Consider the following 20,157-nt stretch of genomic DNA (forward strand, 5'->3'; position numbering starts at 1 on the left):
CCTGTTAGTGGAACTCTTAGGTCATGGAGCAAGTTTCACCAGAGAGATATATGGCAATGGTGCGAAGAGCTACTCGGTGATGTACCACCCAGACATGTTGGGACAACTAAGTATAACATAAGGCTGAAGTGGATTAGAACTCGTCTTCAGCAGATGCCGCTGGATGCTGCAGATGATGTCATGATCCAGTATGCACGTTGTTACATTCTGTATTTGTTGGGCGGCGTGCTATTACCGGACAAGGCCAACAACACAGTCCATGTACGCTACCTACCTTTGCTTGCCGATTTTGATGGTATCAGCAGTTATAGTTGGGGGAGCGCATGTCTTTGTTGGCTATATCGAGCCATGTGCTTGGCAACAGATTACACCGTCGAAAGTATGGGTGGCTGTCATACTTTATTAATGTCGTGGATTTATTATAGGCTATCGTTCTGGGCACCAGATGTGACGACTCCGCATACTTTTCCCTTAGCTACTAGGTGTGGTAATTTTTGTCATATCCTTCTAGCTTTACTTACATCATAGATTTTCCTTCGCTGTTTACTTTACGGTTTATTTGCACGTACTGGCTTTGCATCAGGTGGGCAGGAAAGAAGGGACACAATGACTATGCTGAGCAACGCCTTCTCAGGCACCGCCTCAGGTTGGACAACCTTCAAGTGGACGAGGTGCGGTTTATGTTCTATTTGGTTTTCGGATATGGGTATGCCTTTAAACCTTTGGTTACGTTATTTTCCGCTTTTTGCAGTTTAATTGGATGCCGTACATGGATTCTCGTATTCTGTCGAGAGTGCCTGCTGAATTTCTTGGCCATCCTCATGGAGACATCTATCACTCGGTTGTACCCTTAATATTATTCCGGTGGATTGAGATTCTAAATATCGACAGGGTATTGCGTCAGTTTGGAGGAAGACAAGGACCGCCGAACCCTCCGTTGAATATCGACACATTCCATCGACAGTCGGCCCGAAATGACGATGGGTGGTGGCCCATTCGTTTGTCAAGTTGGTTTGAGGTTTGGGCTAGTCGCCGAACCGAGGCATATCGTCTGCACATTGATCGGGCTGACACCTTGCGTCCTAGTATGGATTACTATAGATGGTACTGTGACAGGACCCGTAGGTTTCTATCTGCCCCGGAAGCATTACATGATCCGCGGACGGATGACATTCCTCCTAGAGTACCTGTAGAGTATGGAAGAGCACCGGTGGTTAGGTTACCTGATGTTCCACAAGACCGTAGGCGCCGACGAACGCGACAAGCAGGACATCAACAAGCTTCCGGGATGGGGTGCGAGGAGGCACAGTTTCCCGAACAAGATCGGCCACAAGATGAGCCCGAGGTCGGATCACATCATTCACAGCAACAACCTCATCCTCACGGAGATTTCTACTACCCTCAGCCACCTTCCATGCAGCAATTCATTCCACAACAGAGTAGCTATGAGGTCGGTGGATCATCCCAGGGGGGTGGCACACAGGACTTGATTGATTCCATGGATAGAGTTGGTTGGACGAACTTCTCTTCCTTTTTCGACGGCTTGGACCATTTCATACCTCAGCAGCCGTCACCCCACACACCCACAGATCTTAGTCTTGCCCTTCCACATTCGAATACCGATCCACAGCCCATACTCGGGGGGAGGAGATCCGCATCTATCGCCGACACCGCAGTGTCATCTCTGCGTCCAGTTTATGATGTCTCCTTCATGCAGGGCCGACGTCTTTCATTCGCAGGGGCTGATCCTTCCATGGAGGATGAGGACACAGGCCGTCCCCAGCGTGACATTCGACCACCTTCATGTGGTACAAGTGGCAGACTGGGTCACGACCATCGTTAGTGGAGTCTATGTTGTATTCAGAGTCATGTGCTTTTTATTCCCATCTCATGTTGCATGTAATTTAAGTTCCGTATGTTTAGTTTTTCTCTGTTTTATTTAATCGTCAGTGCTTGTTAGATGCATCTCTAGGGTGTGAATGTAAGTTATTCAAAGGTTGTGGTACTTAAGTTTCAAAGCATATGTAACTCAAACTCAGTGTTTTAAGCTTAATGTAAGTTAAATGCCAACAAGAAACATGCTTGAGTACGGTAATAAAAAGTACAACGTGCGATAACAAAACAGATGTAAATGAAACATGCAAAGCTAAGTGGAATTGATATGCGGGCAGTTCCGCCTTGTATGACCCGGTTGCCTGCAAAGTCCACATCTTTTCCCAGGTCCTGGCTCTACCTCGTCCATCTCATTCCTGATCCTCGTCGACACCGGACGCCCTTCCATTGTTCGTCGGAGATGGAGGTTAGGAACAACCCGTTCACCCACGTAAGGTGGCCACAACTCCTCATCCAGCATTGGAGGAAATTCCATCTCGTAAACCCGGAACACGCTGTCAACACGATACACTGCTGCAACATAACGCTGCCAATCAAGCCTTGCATGTGCACATGCAGCTAGCGCATGGGCACATGGATAATGCAATGCTTGAAAATATCCACAGTCGCATCTGCCATGTTCTAGGTATACCCTGAACCGTGACTGATACCCCACGGCCGCTATCTCGTCCACCGTAAAGATAGACGTGGCTCTGTCATACGACGTGACAAGCATCTGGGAGATTCCTTCTCTGTTTGCCAATATAGCCTTCTGCAGAAATTGCGAAAATACCTGTCCGCATGCTATCTGCGATTGTGCCTCCCGACCCTTCTTGACAAATAATGCATTCAGTCGATGGAAGGTAGACTTCACAATAGCGCACACCGGAAGGTTGCAAGTACCTTTAAGAACTGAGTTTATACACTCCGACAGGTTGGTTGTCATGTGACCGTATCGACGACCCTCATCGCGATGCTGTAACCACTTTGGCGGCTCTAACCCACGGATCCAGGCCATCATTTGGGGAGAGTTGGTTGGATCCTCGCTGCTAATTAAGTCAAGGTAGTACTGTGCCTGCTCGGCTGTCTTCGAGTACGCCGCGTTGACTAGGTGCTTTTTGGCTTCCTTGCTCTTGAATGTTGTGGCAAAGTTAGATGCAATATGTCTCACACAGTACACATTGTGTTCCCATCCGCAGCCAGGCCGCTCTAAAGCAGCCCTTATTGCTGAATGCCGATCAGAGATTAACAGTATTCCTGGTTGAGTGGCTACATGTCTCCTTAGATTCGATAAGAAGAAAAACCACGAATCGGTGTTCTCCCTTTCGACAATTGCAAAAGCAATGGGCAGGATGTTGTTATTCCCGTCCTGCGCTATGCCCATTAACAATGTCCCTGCGTACTTGCCATATAAGTGCGTTCCATCCACCGAGACAAGTGGCTTGCAGTGCCTGAAGGCTTCAACACACGACGGAAAAGACCAAAAAACCTGATGGAACACAACACTTTGACGGTCCAATGTGTTGCCGACATAGTTCGGGCGGGTTTGGAGGTCAACAATTGTACCTACCACGACGAGGCTTAATTAGAAACATGCATTTAGGACTCAAACTTAACAATTGACAAAACTTTCAATGGACAATGTTACCTGGAATGAAAGCTTGCAATGCGTTGAAATATCTCCGCAGCTGGTCATATGACTCATCCCAATCACCATAAATCTTCACAATTGCCTTCTGCTTCGCATGCCAAACCTTCTTGTAAGAAACCTTGTACCCGTATGCTGACTCGACTGAACCTTGCAGCACCTTTACGCAAATAGTAGCATCTGCTTGTACCATGGGGTGTATATGGTGGCAGATGACGTCGCTATCAAGTTGAGCATGATCTTGTGACATTGAGGTTGCTAGACAACTGTGAGGCCCTTCGTATTTTCGAATCATCCAAAATCTGGATGCCCTTGTCTTGGCAACTCGAACCGACCAACGGCATTGGTCCCCAAACTGCTTGCATCGACATACATACCTAGTTTGATCCGACTCTACAACCTTGTATTCTGCACCTCTACGAATGTTGTAGTTCTTTACGGCAAGCATGGCAGTTTCTCTATTGAGAAATTTTAGACCGACCTCGAGCTCCATCTCACCGGACAAAGCATAGTTGCTAGGTGTGTCTTCCGCGGTCGCCGAACCCATTGCTCCGAGATTTAGGGACAGATAGTGGCCCGGAGTATCGCTTGACCCACCAACCGATTCAACCCGACTCGGAAGATCCCTGTCATGGTAAACGGGTTGGGTTTCAGGAACCACTTCTGCTTCTTCACCACTATCATCTTCAATCTCATCTTCGTCGGAAGTGTCTGCCAACCCACCACCAATACCCTCTGGTGATGCAACTCGGGTACAAGGGGGAGGACGTGTACAACGATTTCCTCCAGTCTGTCCGTGCGTGACAAAGGCGTTGAACGTGGGACTAGGAGCTCTAACAATCCTAGAATGGCACCAAATCCGAGGCAACAAAATTTCCAGGTTGCACCACATGATTCACAACATTATTGGAACTAGAGAAGCTTCCACCAAGATCTTGGAGACACACACAAAGCTCCAGCGAATAAATGTTTCCGATACTCCGATGATAAGAAAACATCATCGAAACTTGTTGGTCAGATTTAATCTGCATTTTCTGATACGTAAACGAGTTGGCCACTGCAACTGGCATTCTGTAAGTCAACTTCGTGATTTTCTTTTTTCCAACTATACCGGTATTCACCAAGATCACGTTCTTCAGCTCTTCCAAAGACGACTGCGGCGGGATCATTATCCACAACGGATCATCACAAACGAATGTAACACCTTCAGATGTAACAGAAATTTCTCCATTAGGATATAACACAATGTACACATTTTCGGTGGCCATAACCACATCAAAATAACAAACAAAGAATTTTAGAAAGAAAGAAAACACAGAGAGAGGAGAGAGTTGCTTGAGATAAATTCCTCGGTGAGACACCAAAAATTTTCAAGCATGCTTGCAAACTGTCTTCCGAACCCCTTTTTATAGTGAATTCATGGCTCCATTTCGTGTGGAGTACAACTGAAGTAGTTCCTTTTCGCGTCAGGCCTGCTAGAAATGTCAGCCGGGTCCAATTCGTGTGTACCATCCAGGAATTAGCCCATTTCGCGGACGCTTACCTGGACATGTCCATTTCTTGGGCGCTGGCCATGAGTTGGTCTTCTGACCCATTTCGTGGGCGCCTGAAGTGAGATGGGGGCAAATTCCATTTCGTGGCTGCCTAACATGAAATGGAGATGCGTATTCTGGCAAATAAATTATACCATGCGTATTTGAGGAAATAATGTATTTTTTTAATTATTTTAATAAAAAAGCCAGAAAACTTCACTCTTCTCTTAACCAAAAATAAAGCAGCCAAACTCATTCTCTCTCTTCATATCAAAGAAGAAAAAATGATTATCAAATCCAAGCAAGTCAAAAGTTAAGATTCAGAAGTTAAGATCAAATCAAGAGGTAAATCAAAAAAACTTTTTTATCTTAGTGCTTCATTGGTAATTTGTTGAATATGTTCTCCTACAAGAACCGAACTTGAAATTTAAAGAAACCGAAGGCTATAAAGCTCTGATATAAAATCAAGAGTCAAAAATAAAATTTGGAGTCAAAGCATTGATGAATAACTCAGATCTTTAAAGAAGATTGAAAAAGGATATAAGAGAAGCAACAAGGTTTATTTGCATGTTAGCTTTAATCAGTGTTGCTGTCTTCGGCACTGCTGCTGTTGCTGTGATATTTGAAAAGTCAAATGTTCAAGCCAAGTTTCAAATTTTAGAAGTTTTACTCCTCTATTAAAGAAGCGGCCAAAAATTGATTCAAAGAATGAGCACACAGTTTGGATTCTCATAGCTTACAAGCTACTTTTCTCTTTCAGAGTTTTACAATAAATTTTCTGTTCTTCAGTGTTCATCTTTTTTTTTTTTTTTTGTTTCTTTTCAATGAACAAAGGCATATAATAAGATATCAATAAAAACTATTGAGAGAAAAAACAAAGAGAGATATAAGAAAAAACCAAAAAATTATGTCAAAGCTGTTTTGTATGTTTTTTTGTCTTGTACACATAATCCTGAGAGAATTTTCTTGCTAAGTTGAATGAGCACTTAGTAGTTGTAAATCTAAGGAGTATGTCCAAAATAGGTTCAAAATAGGTTCTAAATCTAGCTTGGGTAAAAGATGGGTTTGTCCAAAATAAGATTGGATTTAATCCTAGAAAAATTGATATTTGTAATTTTTGTAAAAGATAGTGAAAATTCTTCTATTGTTATAGAGGAAATTAGATGTAAGTCACATTACACATAATAACTGAACTAGGATACATGACTGTGTGATTTTAAGAAGTCACAACTATCCAAGAATAAAGAATTCATGACAAAATAAAATTATCTCATGATTTTTAACTTAATAAACACATTAGTACTAAGTTCTTAGTTCAATCAGAAGCAAAAAAACAAAGAGAGATTAAAAAGGAGACCATAAATTTAACGTCTTCTCTAGATGATTCACAAATCTTCAAAAACTATAATTAAAATAAAAAAAAAGAAATTCATAAGAAAATACACTTATAAAATGGAACACGATCTAAGTGCATTCTATCATACTTGGGATGTTAGTTGAATTACATAATGCAACAAAGCTATATTATAACACTTGCCTTTAAGTGGATTCTATTCTGCTTTAGCAACAGATACATATATCAATAGAACTCCTGTTTTATTTATGTAGAGATTAGACAGCTTAGGCCACATTTTTAATTGTTAAAAGATCCCTTTAGTTTTTAGTTCATATAACTATACAAGTGCAAAACCAAAAGAATTATCAAACCGAAGGCTTATTTATTCAAATTAAAAAGCAGCCACTCACCTTATACGATGTCCATGAATAAAATCACCATACTCAAACAGAAATCTTTGCATCTTTAAAAGTGAAAATGATTGTATCCCTCCTTCGAGAACCATCGTCACCTCCAATGCTAAACACAGCCATGGATTCAGCATTACCATGTAACTTGAATCACACGTTCAAACCCAAACACCAAACCATTAGTGAATCCAACAGATTAAAGTAACATCCCTTTATTCCAATACAGTAATTATCAATAGAGACTAGCTAACCCACAATGTGATGATTACTTAAAGAAAAATTGCCAATTTTACACACTAAATTCATCAACACAATATTTCAGATGAATTTTCCCTATAACAACTATTTTCCTTTGGTTGCAAGTTGCATTAGAACAAATTAACTCTTAGTTGTATCTATATCTCTCTTTATTTAGGGTCAGAATAGGAGGTCAATTCATAACCTAGGAATTAGGATTATATATGAAGCAGCAAAATAATAATACCAAGAAATTGGAGATGAATTCATAACCCTAACCTCTGCCAGATGACAACATGGTGAATAAATATATAGAATAGTTAAATGGGACAAAAAGTTATATAAAGTCCCTGTATATATAATGTTGTATAAATAAACATACAGAATAGTTATTGGGGAGAAAATTGCAACGTTAAGGGTATTTTAAACAAATTAAACGTCATTGCGGACATAGGTTTACATGAAAGTACCTAATTAACACATTTGGGACATATGCTATAAATAACATAACAGACAGAAAAAGAGACATGTTTGTTTCAACATCAACTACCACATATTCTCAGTAAGTCAACATACTTCCTTGAAGTAGATACATAGCAGAGTTGCAGCATCATAGCTTCTCAGTCAACCTGATCATGAACGAATTTACAGTGGAAGAGTCAAGAAGAATCCATGATGACTCAAACAACTCATGGAAGAACTCTGCTCCAATCTCCTCAGCAGCATTCCTAAACGCAATCCCAAATGCATTCCCCTGAGCTCCGGCCAGGCGAGGCTTCCCATAAACGCCTACAATCAACATCCTATTGGGTTCTTGAGACAAGCAAGCACAAAGCAAAGGCTTCATCCGTGCCCCCTTCTCTCTCAAAGCATCCATAAGAAAATAACAGAACTTAGTCAATGCCTGCGGATAACCAAGCAACTTGGTGTCAACCGAATCCTCAAGCTTCACCCACCGAAACTTCCTCCCACTTCTTATACACCCATTCTTTGTAATCGCAGTGCTACCTTGCCTTAAGATAGCTCTCTGAATCCTAATTGCGTGTTGCATCCCGGCCTTGAGCTTATCAAGATTGCTTAAAGACAATGCATCATAAGCCACCCCGAATTGCTTGGATGCACATGAACCATCTGATTTCACAAACGATTCAAGTAGGGCAGTCACTCCATACACCACATCCGCGGCAGACACCCTTGAGCTATACCCATGTATCCTCAAGAAACTCCTATAATAGAAATCAGTGAGTCCATATTCTGGCAAAAACCGCTCAAATTCATGTTTCATCTTCTTCTTTACCTCCATACTCATGTACTGGAACTTCTGCTGGCAATCGACAAGTGCAAACCCCATCCTAGCCAGCAGAAGGTTCAGCTTCTTGACCCCATTATCGCTCCAAGTCTTCAACTTGGTTGCAATGTAGGATGAGCACAACATTGAATCAAACAAGCTCCACTCCTTCAACAACATAAGCCTAGGCTCATCCTCACAAGCAATCTTGCAGGAATGTGGTGCCCGAATCTTAGTCCCATCCTTGAGAGTGACTGATGTAACAACATCCAAGTTCCCAGCACATCTAATACGGTCCTCTAGCTCCGCCACACCGTCACAGTATCTCTCATCACTCAACCTCTCATGGACAAACTGGTCAGTAAGAGACACACAAGACAACCACAGCAACTCATTTGTATTCTTACGTAGCGAATCAGCCAGTTCATACATCAAACACCCGGAAGGCTTCCCGTGAAAAGTCCCCAACTTATAATACCTCTTAACCTGCTTCTTAAAAAACTGAACCGGATCAGAATCCGAAACCCTTCTCCTCTTTCTCCTAGATCCCTGTTCATCTTCATCATCGTTGCTATTTTCGCTATCTTCCTCATCCGATTCATCCGAATCATCTTCGGATTCTTCCAATTCATTGCTTTCCCTGCACATGTAGCTCGCATTGGCCAACTCAGCAAGGGTAATATCAAAACTGTAAACAAGATCCGCTATCTTCTCATCCTCATCAGTAAACAAAACAACCACTGATTCATTTTCTTGGCTGATATTGTTGAGATGGATGGGGCGGTGGCTATCGACAACAAAGATGCGGGCGGAGGGCGGCAAATTGAGAGTCTTCTGTAGGTCCCTGTGGCAGCCCCAGTTGATTAAGAGCATTGAGACATAGTCACCGTTTTCAGCGGCGGAGGCAAGGGTGGGGCCGGCGTAGTTGTAGATCTCGTTGAAGGAAGAGACCGGGTAGCAGGAGTATTGGAGGCCATCGGACTCGAGGATGTGGAAGATGATCTTGAGGGCGCAAAGTGAGTCGACATCGGAGGTTGAAGGGAAGATGAGGAGCGGCGTGGAGGACGACTTGGATGCCGATTCCCGCATCTTGTTGTAGAAGGAAACGGCCGTTTGCTCTCTCACCATAATAATAACAATGTTGTAGAAACAAGAGAAGAATAAGAAAGGATTGTAATTGGGTTGACTCAAAATACAAATGACAATGTTGACTGTGGAGTTTTGAGGAGAGCCTGAGCGGGGACTTTAGAATTTTGTAAGGCAGCTCTTTTGATTTCCGTTTCCTTTTGGCGCGTTCCATGGCGGGCCAAAATTTTTAAACTCATTTTCAGGACGCCGCTACGTATTACGGTATTAGTGTTATTTTTCGCCTTTGGTATTCAGGCGCGACCTATTAAAATTGGGCTTTCAAGTGGCCCAATTTAAACTGCACGCACGGAAGGAGGAAACAAAAACAAAAAGGAAAGTCCATTAGCAGCGCATTATCCGTTTCGTTGTGTTGCTGTAAGCCTGTAACACGGTTTATGCCTCTGTGCTGAATGCCAACTCTAACACCAACTTTCACTTTCTTTCTACAATGGAACCTTCAGCTTCGTTTCTTGCTCCCTCTTTCACTCCATTCAGGTTCCCTCTCTCTATCTCTTTCAATTCTCTAACTCACCGCTCTTGATTTTACTGTTTATTTTAGATATTTAATTCTAATTGCAATAATTTCTAAAAGTCTTCATCTAATTTCCTTTGTTATCTATTATTGTTATTAGGGGTAGCAAAGAGGTTCCACGTATGTTTTCAGTGTGTGAGTTGAAAAGCATAGCATGCTTCCCAATTAGTAATAACAGAAAGGAGAATCACACTTCAAAGCTTTACATTATACCCATCAAGACTGTTACTCGCTTCTGTGCCTCAAGAGCATCACTTGAGTCCTTGCAGTTTGGTGAGACTTCCCGATGCACCAATGCTAATGAAAATCAGAGGTAAGAAGTGGTTCAGATTTTCAAGTATTTCTGAATTTTTGTCTAAAATGTTTTAGACCAATTTTATAAATTTCGTCATGGAATGATAAAGCGGTTTTATTCCATCGATATAGCTAGAAGTATTATCTGATTGCCAATGTCACTTGATGGAACAATTAATCAAACAGCTGGTAGGCACAAGCTAATTTATGAGATGGAGTCCTTGATGTATATATATTGATGAGGTGAATGAAGAAAAAAAAAAAACCAGAACAATGCACAAATGAAGTATAATAGTTCTATGAGTAAGCTAATTACAAGGAGTAGCTGAAAGTATAAGAGATATATATTGATTGCTGAGGAAACTCAAGTTGCAGGGGAGTTCCATGGGAAGCTTCACTACCTGGACCAAGTGTATGAATTGGAATAAGAATAATGTGAAGAAAAGATAAACAAGAGAAGATAACCAGAGAGGAAGAAGATACCAGGAAGAAAGGAAAATACCACTTAATGCCTAATGAATGTAGCTCCTCAATTGAGTATTTATTGTTTTCACCCTAATGCTTTTTGTCACCACTTGAGCTTGCGGTTCATGGGCCATCTGTGTTTCTTTCATAACAAACTTTGTATTTGGCACTACCCCATTCTGGAAATGACTTCGCTGTCCCTCTTCATTGATTTTCTTTGTTACACTTGACTGTGCAAGTTGTGTTCTGCAGAATAAACGAATTTGAGAGAGAGTTGAACGAATTGTTTGATGAAGTGAAAAGAATGATTAGGGTGAGAAAAAAGGATGATGCTGTTGACCTACTTAATGCAAATTATGAAGTGGTAAAAGATCGGATGAATGCTGGCGCTAAAGGCATTGAAGAAGCTGCACTTCTGGATGTCATAGCGTTGGGTTATGTGGCTGTTGGAGACCTAAAAACTGTTGGTTCTCTGTTGAATGCGGTATGCTTTCCTTTTGATCCAATTTACCCATTTTTGAGTATTTTGTTTTTACTTTCGATTTTGTCAAATTTATCATGGTTTTAGTCTTGAAGAGTATCTTTTCTTACACATGAGGCTTATAATTGGTACCTTTCAAGTTATGAACTATCAATTTGTTTGACATGTTACATGCTGAAGTAGTGTCCTTGTGACTATATCTGTTTGTAATTGTATACTTATAGTTGCCAATAGTTATTTGTTCCACGTATCTGTTGAAGTCATATTTCAATGGTGAAAGGCATACATTTGCATACTTATTCTAGTTGTAGTTCCCTCTAGAATCTTATAGTGTTTCACTCCCTTTCCTATGTGGTGTCTGTTCTCATATTTTCATTAATGCTAGATGAAAGAAGTTATTGACAATTTGAAAGATGACTCACCACATCTAGATTTGATACTAATGCATATGGGAAGTATGTATTCAACTTTGAGCAAGTTTGGAAAATCACTGGACACTTATCAAAGGGCTTTCAACATTATGGAAAGGACCTATGGTGAGTGGATGTTCCAGCTAGGAATGTTAAGTTTTGTTTTCTAATTTAGTACAGCCTGTTGAATGGTTGTGTTTAGTTTGACCTGCTAATTGTCTATTTGGTTTCACTATAAACTAGATCTATTTTCTTCAAACTTTTTTATTTGTACGTGTCCAGTTATAGTTACCTGGAAAAATTTGCATCTAAGATGCAGTTGATGTTCAAAGTTTCAAAATTCTGGTTTTCTCAATTTCATCTCTTCTTTTAGGTAAGGACAGCCCTTTTCTTGTCACACCCTATTTGGCTATGGCAAAGGTTCTTGGTTCAACTGGAAAAGCAACAAAAGCCATAGAGAAATACCACTGTGCAATAACTATTTTGGAGTCTAAGAGAGGTGCTGAAAGTAAGGATTTGGTTGTACCTTTACTTGGTCTTGGGAATCTTTTACTGAAAGAAAGAAGAGTCAATGATGCAGAAACTCATTTTACTAGGTTGAGCTTGACTTCTTTTTTCTAATAAAAAAATATGGCCCTTTCTGATTCAATGCATTAATGGCTCTGCTTTCTTGCATATTTACCTGTATTTATGTTGTTTTCTAGGGTTCTAGACATATACACAAAGTCATACGGACAAAATGATGGAAGAATCGGATTGGCCATGACTTCCCTAGCCCAAGTTAAGTGTGCTCAAGGTAACTGTACATTCTCACTTATGCAACTTCATTTTTGTTTACATATTCCTCTTTTCTTTATCTAGTTCTTTCTCTTCTTTATTCTGCTGCTCCTCCTTTTTTTGTGCGCACGCATGTGTATTGTTCTTTTTTTTATTTGGTGGTGTATCATTTAAGACAAATGTTGGTTACAAGCTCTTTCATGCATGAGTTTTTTTTTTTTTTTAATAAATAAATGATGTCCAAGTATAGAATTCGCATCATTTTCTGCTTTTTGTTTTTGGCCACAATATTTTTGCACTGATTGATATGAAATATAATTTGCAGGGAAGTCAGATGAAGCAATCCATTTGTATGAACGTGCGCTTCATGTCATGAATGATTCCAATTACTTGTTGCCAGATGACAGCATCATGGAAAAGATGAGGGTAGATCTTGCTGAGTTGCTTCATGCTGTTGGGAGGTAAACTTTTACAACCTTGGTATTTTGAATGGAAGATTTAAGTATTTCTTTTGGCATTCAAATAACAAATTCAGACAACTAAAGTAATATTTATCTCATATTTAAAAAAAGAAAACATCAAGGAAAATCAAATACTAAGACTTGATGGTAAAAATTGGCACCCACTGTGGTTTCTGTTGCTTTATTTAAGAGCACAAGAAGGCAGAGAGTTATTAGAGGAATGCTTATTAATCACAGAGAGGCACAAAGGAAAGGGTCACCCCAGCTTAGTGACACACATGATAAATCTTGCAACTTCATATTCCCAATCGAAGAATTATGCAGAGGCCGAGCACTTGTTGAGAAGAAGTTTGGAAATAATGATAAAGCAGAAGGGAAGCGATGACCAGTCAGTCAGCTTTCCAATGTTGCAACTTGCAGTTACGCTCTACCATTTGAAACAAGATGAAGAAGCTGAGAAACTGGCACTGGATGCTTTGCGCATCCGTGAGAAGACTTTTGGAGAAGATTCTCTTCCAGTTGGTATGTTCCCCTTTCCTTTCCATAATTCCTGTTACATTTTGCCGCGAGAGTGTAAATCAAAATTCTTATTTTAACATGATATTATGCATGGCAGGGGAGGCTTTGGACTGTTTGGTGTCTATTCAAACCCGAGTTGGTAAAGATGAGAGTGAGTTACTTGTGCTACTTAGGAGGATTCTAGATATACAAGAGAAGGAATTTGGATATGAGAGTGAGGAGGTTTTGGTTACACTAAAAAAGATTGTGTCCTTCTTGGATAAACTAGGGAGAAGTGATGAAATGCTTCCCTTGCAGAGAAGGTTGTCTTTGCTTAGGAAGAAGTATAAGCAGATGATTTATCACTGAACTCAAGGCCTCCTTTTTGGTGCTGTCTTTGTGAGCTTAAATGGCAATCCAAGCGGGTTTAAAAAATAATAAAAAGTCTAGACCAATCAGATTGGTTACGATTTAGTGAACTGTTTTTTGTTTAGGAACTGGAAATGAGTAAATGAATAGGAAGAAGAGTGTTGGAATCGATTTATTTAGAATATTATTGAGAGGACCTGTGGCTGACTGGCTGTGGCCCATGTATCTGTATTAATTCATACATGCTTACGTGTTAAGGTGAATAACAACTAACAAGTCTTAAATAGTGGCTATTCTCTATTTCTCTCCATGAGAGCGACGCGTAACTAATTAATTTATACGATTAATTAATTTGGATGCTAATTCAAGCTTCGTTTTCTATCTTAACTTGCAAGGGATAAATGAAAACAATGCGTAACTAGCTGAATATGATGTCTAAAATTGACAGCAATCTTTTCAGGAAAAAAAAAATGTTTAATTTTCATATATCTTCCGTTTATAATAATTATCACTTTGATTTTGCCAAGATAAAGGACAAGAAACATAAAGAGAAGTGGAAAATGAAATACAATCCATATCACAGAGGTATCACTGGAAAGCCAATCTTCTTCGGCATGGCACAATAAATATGGAAGACACAAGAGAAAATAATTAGATATTTTAGAGAGTAGAGATCAAATAGTCAAAGGAGAACGAGAATAGAATAGAATGCATCTGCTACTAAAGAAATATTTTGGACAAGGACAAAAGCCAAAAGATAAATGAGTATGGTCATGCTGTACACTAGGGGTGTGCATGGCCCGGCCCGGCCCGAAAACCCGGTCCGGCCCCGAGAACTTTAGGGGCTAATTTGATGTGATTTCATCGGGTCTAGGGCCGGGTATGGGTCTCAAAAGTAGACCCGGTCATTATTTCGAGTCGGGTCCGGACCATAGCTCGGGTCACCCGAAATCGGCCCGGTGGCCCGGTCATCACACACAATTAATATTTTGTGTTATTAGTGATGGATGATGGCTATTATTATGTGAAATTTAAGTATTGTAAACCTTAATATTTTGTGTTATTAGTCATTATATATAAGACTATAAGTTAATGTTTTATGTTTAAAATGTATAAGACTTTAGACTAATGCATAATTTTGTGTTATTTGTATTGATTTAAATATTTGGTGTTATTAGGCAATATTAGTATTGATTATGGTTATACTTTAATTTTAGAGAAGAGTTACTTCTTATTATATTTTTCTAAGTGAATTTTACCGTGTCAAATAATGGTTGGAGTCTTGAAAATTGGGATATTTTTACATGCTAACTTACAAGAAGGTATCAAGGTAATATAATGTTAACAGCCCGGTTTTCACCCGGTTTTTATCTGGTATAATCGTGGCCCGAAAGTGTATAGGTTTTATCGGGTCTAGAATCGGGTTCGGGTCTAACAAATAGGCCCGATATATATTTCGGGTCGGATCTGGATCACATCAAACTCGATTTCACCCGGCCCATACACACTCCTACTGTACACAATTATAGCATCTATGTCATTTTTAATATTTCGTATTAATTTCCACTTTTATTACTCTTAAAATTTTAGCGTGTTTCTAAATGGTAACTGTTTAAATGATAATCATGTTTAGATAAATTTTAAAACCAAGATAAAATTTCTTAAAAATATTAGATTCATTCGCATATAATGAATTATATGGTAGAAAAGTTTTGAACTCTCTCTCTCTGTGTGTGTGTGTGTGTGTGTGTTTATTGCGTGATCCGTTTCCTTTGATTGAACGAATATGCTTGCTTTGCTTCTGCTGTTTCGCTGGAACCTCTCTTCAAAACCCTTTGTAAATTTTTTCAACTTTCTGTGTACTATATACTTGTTACCTTCAATTAGGTTCTCGTTCTTTGGGTAAATTTAAAGCTCTATTGCATATCCATAATGGGCATGCTCCTTCTGTTTCAGTAGCTAACAAAAAGTTTCTCTTGTTACTCCTGCATTGCCTATATATTATTTCGTTTTTTTCTCCTTACTACATAATGTGATGATAACTTGACTTGATAGCTATTATTTATTGAAACTTAATTATTCTTGTTAAAAAGTAACGACTTCGTTGAATTCTCGCTTTGCTGTCATCAGTATCAAACTGGATCATTTCTGTTGACAGTTTCATTCTTTACTTACTGGTTGACTTCATATTTCATTAATAATCTAATGTTCCTTGTGTTAGTATTGGCTTATAGGTAGTCGAAGAGAGGGTTGGGAGGAAAAAAAAAAAGAAAATTGTTGTTACTATATCATTAAGATTTGAGTTTGAAATCTGCATTATAATGCATCTAATGTGTTTGAGTTTGTCTTACTAACAACAGATGCTGGATCCATCAAATGTTGCTCCATAAAATTGGTCCTTAATCAGAGAAAAGAGGTAATGGCATCATCACAAGAGAGGGGTGCTTATAGAGCTAATTGTTTTGCTCAAGATTTTAGGAAGCCTAATTCTTCTGATCAACCATCATCATTTTCGAAAGATTTAGAATCTGATTGGCCGCATAGTAGTTCTGTTGATGATCATGATTTGAATTCTGATAGATCAACAACAGGAAAGAGATGGTGGCTGAATGTGAAAACCAACATGGGGGGAAGAGCAAGTTATACATCTCAGCCTCACTATTCTTGGCGGTCTGAGCAGTGTGCCGTGTATGGATTTGTTGATGATGATATCAAACTTGGGGCAGATCAATCTGATTTTGATGCTCTTTCATATGCCGAAAGCGCCAATGTAGCCGTAGATCACCCATGGTATGCCTCTCCAACATGCGTGAAAACCAGCAGTAATACCAAGATGTCGAAAACCGAGGCTTCACTGCATAATGATTTTCATTTAACAGCTAAGAAGAAAGAACAGAAAGAATTCTGTTTCTCTGATGGTCATTTTATGGACTGTGATATTGCGGATTTTTTGTCCTATGAACAAAGTAAAATGTCAGCTTCTGATCTGGAGTCACATTTGATGGGAGCAGAGAAAACCGGGCCTTGGTGGCGCACTGCTGGAAAAGACGAGTTGGCTTCCTTGGTTGCTCAAAAGTCAATTGACCATATAGAGAATTGTGATCTCCCTCAGCCACAAACTAAACATATTAAGCAGAAGCCCAGTGTTGACCTTGACAAAACTCCACTATCATCTATAGACTGGAGAGCCAAGACTGGTTCTCCCAATATCAATAGTTGTACATCTGGAACTCCAACCTCTGGCTATTCTTATCAGGATTCAAACATGAATTTCTGGTATCTGGGATACATTAAAGTTTTTGCATTTTAACTTTGTGTTGTCTTTGTTTTCGTGATTAAAGTATCGACGTACCAAGTGGATTGTTAAATTTGGCTTTCAATTTCTTGGTTCTACTGGTTTGACAGTCTTTTGGCAGTGACTACATGTTCTATAAGCTCATGTGCAGGATCAACGAATTTGATTTCATATGTCAATTGCTAAAAAGTTCAATTTTATTGTGCTAATTGCTAAGATCAGTTTATCTAAACAATGTTTCATATATTCAGTTCCAGCCAGAGCAAGGATTCTAGTTCGAGCAGCGAGGATCGGCAAACAAATTCTGAGAACAGTAGCGTGTCTGACTTGTTGGAAGCATTGTGCCACTCCCAAAAAAGAGCAAGGGAGGCCGAAAAAGCAGCGCAACAAGCGTACAGTGAGAAGGAGCACCTTCTGAGCCTCTTTTTCAGACAGGCCTCGCAACTCTTTGCTTACAAGCAATGGTTTCACATCCTGCAGCTGGAGAATCTGTGCCTTCAACTCCCAAACATAAACCAGCCTTTGTTGAATCTGATTCCAGCATCATTACCTTGGATGCCAATGAAGGAAATGCAGCTGAAGAAGAAGAGTCATCGCAGAAATGGTAACAAAAAATGTGGGATTGGAAAATGTGTTGTTGCTTTTGCTGTGGGTTTAGGCCTTTCTGGTGCTGGTTTGATTCTTGGTTGGACTTGGACCATGGGATGGATGTTTCCTTCATTATAAACTGATTCATTCACCAACACCACTCTGATCTTATGTTTATGCTGATAGGATTCATCACAAGTGTATATATATAAATATGATCTTAAGGTAAATATTAATCAAGGAAGAAACTGTGAACAAAGAAGTTGACTATTAGATATGTGTAATAGTATGTTCCTGAATTATCAAATAAAATTAGTCATATGATATATGTCACGAGTAATTCATTTTTCTATTGTACATATTACAAGTGTGTTTTTGGTAGAGATCTGATTTGTTATTTAGTGAAGTTTACCATCAAGGTCATACTGCCCCCACTCTTATTTTGAGAGATAAAAGTAACATACTGCAATTATTAATAGATCTCACATTTAAAAACAAAAAAAACGATAAATCTTTTTGTTATCTTTCTTTTTTGATAGGGACATTATAATATAAAAAATTCAATATGCATAAATTAGATATCGGGTTAGAGTGATACAATATATCAGCTCTAAAAAAAACAAAGAATAATAATAGTATAACACACATACACAAACAAGAAGAAGTGTTTGCCAATGAGTAATAGTTCAAATGGCATAGTTTCTCCATACTCAATTAAGAGGTTGCGAGTTCGAGTCTCATATCTTTGGTAAAAGAAAAAAAAAAGAAGTATTTTCTTTTTTTTTTGGGACTTGAGAAGACGTATTCTCTCTTGGCTCCACTTTTCTTCGATTAGTGGGCTTTATTTGGGCCGATTGGTTTCGCGAGGCCCATACCCAAGAAAGCCCAATATCTGTTGCCGTGATATCCCTCCCTCCGCTGTTGGAATCATCAGAACAGAAATGGCTGCCACAGCAACAGCTGAAGCCGGATCCCAATGGCCATTCAGCTGGTCTCTCTCTTTCTCTGAAAAACTTAGTATTTTCTTAATCTTCTATTTGCATTGTTTTATATGCTATCCATGAATTTAATCACTCCCAAGTTTTGATTTTTGTGGTCTTAGATTGCTTTCTTGTTTGGTATATGAGCCCTTATTTGTGAATTATATCTGTGTGCAAGTGGATACCGTGTTATTTGAATACGAACTTCACCAACTTCTGATGAACACTTTGATAAGCTAATGTACCAAATTTATCTCTTAGTAACTGTTCATGACCATTACAGTGACCTAGAAGTGGATTTTGGACATGAACAACATGCTGCTATCGTATGCGCAGCCTTAGCTGTTGATAAGGAGGTCATTGTTTCTTCAAGCTATGAAATTTCCACTCTTTTACCGAAAAATTTCTCATTGAGTTTCTAATTCGATTTGATTTCTGCCGCAGTTGCAACCAGACAAGGTGAAACGACTCATGACAGTGTCTCATGGAAAGCTTTCAGCGTGAGTCTCTTCTGTAGCCTCTATGCTATTCTTATTCTATCAATGCTTCTATAATCTGCATGAATTGTGCATCCTTTCCTATTCAACTGAAACAATTCTTGTTCAGCTAATGTTCTAAGAGTAAGTTATGTTTTGGATGAGTTGTTATTGATTAGTTAGACAGATATGTGATTAGCTAATAATTTGTTACTACTTAAGCCACATCTTAAGTTGTACCAAATCTCAATTTCTCAGCGGTTTCATTTCTGACCTACCTGCCATGTGATCCAACACGAACACAATGTTTCAAACAAACACGAGTGGAACATATTTTTGTAATCAATCATCATCAGTTATGCTAAAATTTGTTGGATTTCTCTTTAAGAATTTTTTTTACTGTAACTAGTTAGTTCAGCTTAAAAGGGTTCTTCATAATATCTAATTGTACTCTTTTCCCTGTGTTCCATTCAGGCACTTTGAGGCAACAGAAGCAAGATTTCTTCGAGCATCTTTTAGTGCTTTTGTAGATGTCCTTACACTGGCCACAAAAACAATCGAAGAATTTGGTCAAGAAATGGAGTTGTGACATTCACTTATTCTTATAGAATGTATTGCTACTCCAACCATTATATATAATCCTATTAGGCTTTCTCATAGTATATTTATATTGCCAATTCTGTGGTGTCTATGAACTGTTGTCTAAATTTTACCTAATTTATTTTTTGTAGTAAGTTTTATTTTTTTTAAAACTATTTATTTTTATATTTTTTAAATTAAATATTGATTTTTAACCTTTTTTAATAAATAAACACTATTTTTTAGACACCATAGCATTCACCATTTATATTTGTATTTGCATTTTTCACTTCCATCCAACTTGTTAAAGGAGAAGGTTGCTTATTGGCTCCTGCGAAGCACACGAAGTTGTCGTGCATACATGTTGGACAAAATTTCGACACGACACGCATAGATATTTATTATTTGATGTGTGTTTTTTATGTATAACCGTGTTTTAATACAATATACAAAATATTTTTTTAAACATGTTTAAATATACTTAAATACTATCACGTGTCA

At 39.0% G+C, this 20,157-nt stretch overlaps 5 protein-coding genes across 9 annotated transcripts; 3 read left to right on the forward strand and 2 right to left on the reverse strand.

Moving 5' to 3' along the window:
* On the reverse strand, positions 2,147-4,788 carry LOC107605680. Its single transcript, XM_016307644.1, has 3 exons — positions 4,408-4,788; positions 3,521-4,310; positions 2,147-3,438 (listed from the first exon to the last, which is right to left on the reverse strand). The coding sequence occupies exons 1-3, from the start codon at positions 4,786-4,788 to the stop codon at positions 2,147-2,149; spliced, it is 2,463 nt and encodes an 820-aa protein (XP_016163130.1).
* Positions 7,382-9,612, reverse strand: LOC107629033 (cell division control protein 45 homolog). The gene has a single exon (XM_016331717.2). It carries the CDS (start codon positions 9,449-9,451, stop codon positions 7,646-7,648), a length of 1,806 nt encoding a protein of 601 aa, XP_016187203.1. The 5' UTR covers positions 9,452-9,612; the 3' UTR covers positions 7,382-7,645.
* On the forward strand, positions 9,797-14,024 carry LOC107629043 (nephrocystin-3). 3 transcript variants are annotated; one of them, XM_016331729.2, is made up of 9 exons: positions 9,797-9,946; positions 10,084-10,296; positions 10,995-11,226; positions 11,609-11,759; positions 12,007-12,229; positions 12,338-12,429; positions 12,736-12,871; positions 13,062-13,393; positions 13,488-14,024. In XM_016331729.2, exons 1-9 carry the CDS (start codon positions 9,900-9,902, stop codon positions 13,736-13,738), a joined length of 1,677 nt encoding a protein of 558 aa, XP_016187215.1. In that variant the 5' UTR covers positions 9,797-9,899; the 3' UTR covers positions 13,739-14,024. The 3 variants fall into 3 exon arrangements, with proteins under 3 accessions (XP_016187215.1, XP_020975891.1, XP_020975885.1); XM_021120232.1 differs by lacking the exon at positions 9,797-9,946 and having other exon boundaries at positions 10,159-10,296; positions 10,464-11,226; XM_021120226.1 differs by lacking the exon at positions 9,797-9,946 and having other exon boundaries at positions 10,170-10,296; positions 10,410-11,226.
* Positions 15,462-17,971, forward strand: LOC107629052. 3 transcript variants are annotated; one of them, XM_016331749.2, is made up of 3 exons: positions 15,462-15,575; positions 16,099-17,014; positions 17,285-17,759. In XM_016331749.2, the coding sequence occupies exons 2-3, from the start codon at positions 16,158-16,160 to the stop codon at positions 17,757-17,759; spliced, it is 1,332 nt and encodes a 443-aa protein (XP_016187235.1). In that variant the 5' UTR covers positions 15,462-15,575; positions 16,099-16,157. The 3 variants fall into 3 exon arrangements, with proteins under 3 accessions (XP_016187235.1, XP_020975893.1, XP_016187226.1); XM_021120234.1 differs by having other exon boundaries at positions 15,530-15,673; XM_016331740.2 differs by lacking the exon at positions 15,462-15,575 and having other exon boundaries at positions 15,698-17,014; positions 17,285-17,971.
* On the forward strand, positions 18,461-19,739 carry LOC107617724. The gene is made up of 4 exons (XM_016319569.2): positions 18,461-18,612; positions 18,885-18,957; positions 19,046-19,101; positions 19,552-19,739. The coding sequence occupies exons 1-4, from the start codon at positions 18,563-18,565 to the stop codon at positions 19,664-19,666; spliced, it is 294 nt and encodes a 97-aa protein (XP_016175055.1). The 5' UTR covers positions 18,461-18,562; the 3' UTR covers positions 19,667-19,739.

This window comes from Arachis ipaensis, chromosome B01, assembly GCF_000816755.2.
Source record: "Arachis ipaensis cultivar K30076 chromosome B01, Araip1.1, whole genome shotgun sequence".
Taxonomy (NCBI): domain Eukaryota; kingdom Viridiplantae; phylum Streptophyta; class Magnoliopsida; order Fabales; family Fabaceae; genus Arachis; species Arachis ipaensis.

Coding starts and splice junctions, on each gene's coding strand:
- LOC107629043 (XM_016331729.2), top strand. CDS start 9,900: ATGGAACCTTCAGCTTCGTTTCTTGCTCCCTCTTTCACTCCATTCAG. Junction 11,760..12,006: donor CATTATGGAAAGGACCTATG/GTGAGTGGATGT, acceptor CTCTTCTTTTAG/GTAAGGACAGCCCTTTTCTT. Junction 12,872..13,061: donor TTGCTTCATGCTGTTGGGAG/GTAAACTTTTAC, acceptor GCTTTATTTAAG/AGCACAAGAAGGCAGAGAGT.
- LOC107617724 (XM_016319569.2), top strand. CDS start 18,563: ATGGCTGCCACAGCAACAGCTGAAGCCGGATCCCAATGGCCATTCAGC. Junction 18,613..18,884: donor TCCCAATGGCCATTCAGCTG/GTCTCTCTCTTT, acceptor TGACCATTACAG/TGACCTAGAAGTGGATTTTG. Junction 19,102..19,551: donor TCTCATGGAAAGCTTTCAGC/GTGAGTCTCTTC, acceptor TGTTCCATTCAG/GCACTTTGAGGCAACAGAAG.
- LOC107605680 (XM_016307644.1), bottom strand. CDS start 4,788: ATGGCCACCGAAAATGTGTACATTGTGTTATATCCTAATGGAGAAATT. Junction 4,311..4,407: donor ATAATGTTGTGAATCATGTG/GTGCAACCTGGA, acceptor ACGCACGGACAG/ACTGGAGGAAATCGTTGTAC. Junction 3,439..3,520: donor ATTGCAAGCTTTCATTCCAG/GTAACATTGTCC, acceptor TCGTCGTGGTAG/GTACAATTGTTGACCTCCAA.
- LOC107629052 (XM_016331749.2), top strand. CDS start 16,158: ATGGCATCATCACAAGAGAGGGGTGCTTATAGAGCTAATTGTTTTGCT. Junction 17,015..17,284: donor GATTCAAACATGAATTTCTG/GTATCTGGGATA, acceptor TCATATATTCAG/TTCCAGCCAGAGCAAGGATT.
- LOC107629033 (XM_016331717.2), bottom strand. CDS start 9,451: ATGGTGAGAGAGCAAACGGCCGTTTCCTTCTACAACAAGATGCGGGAA.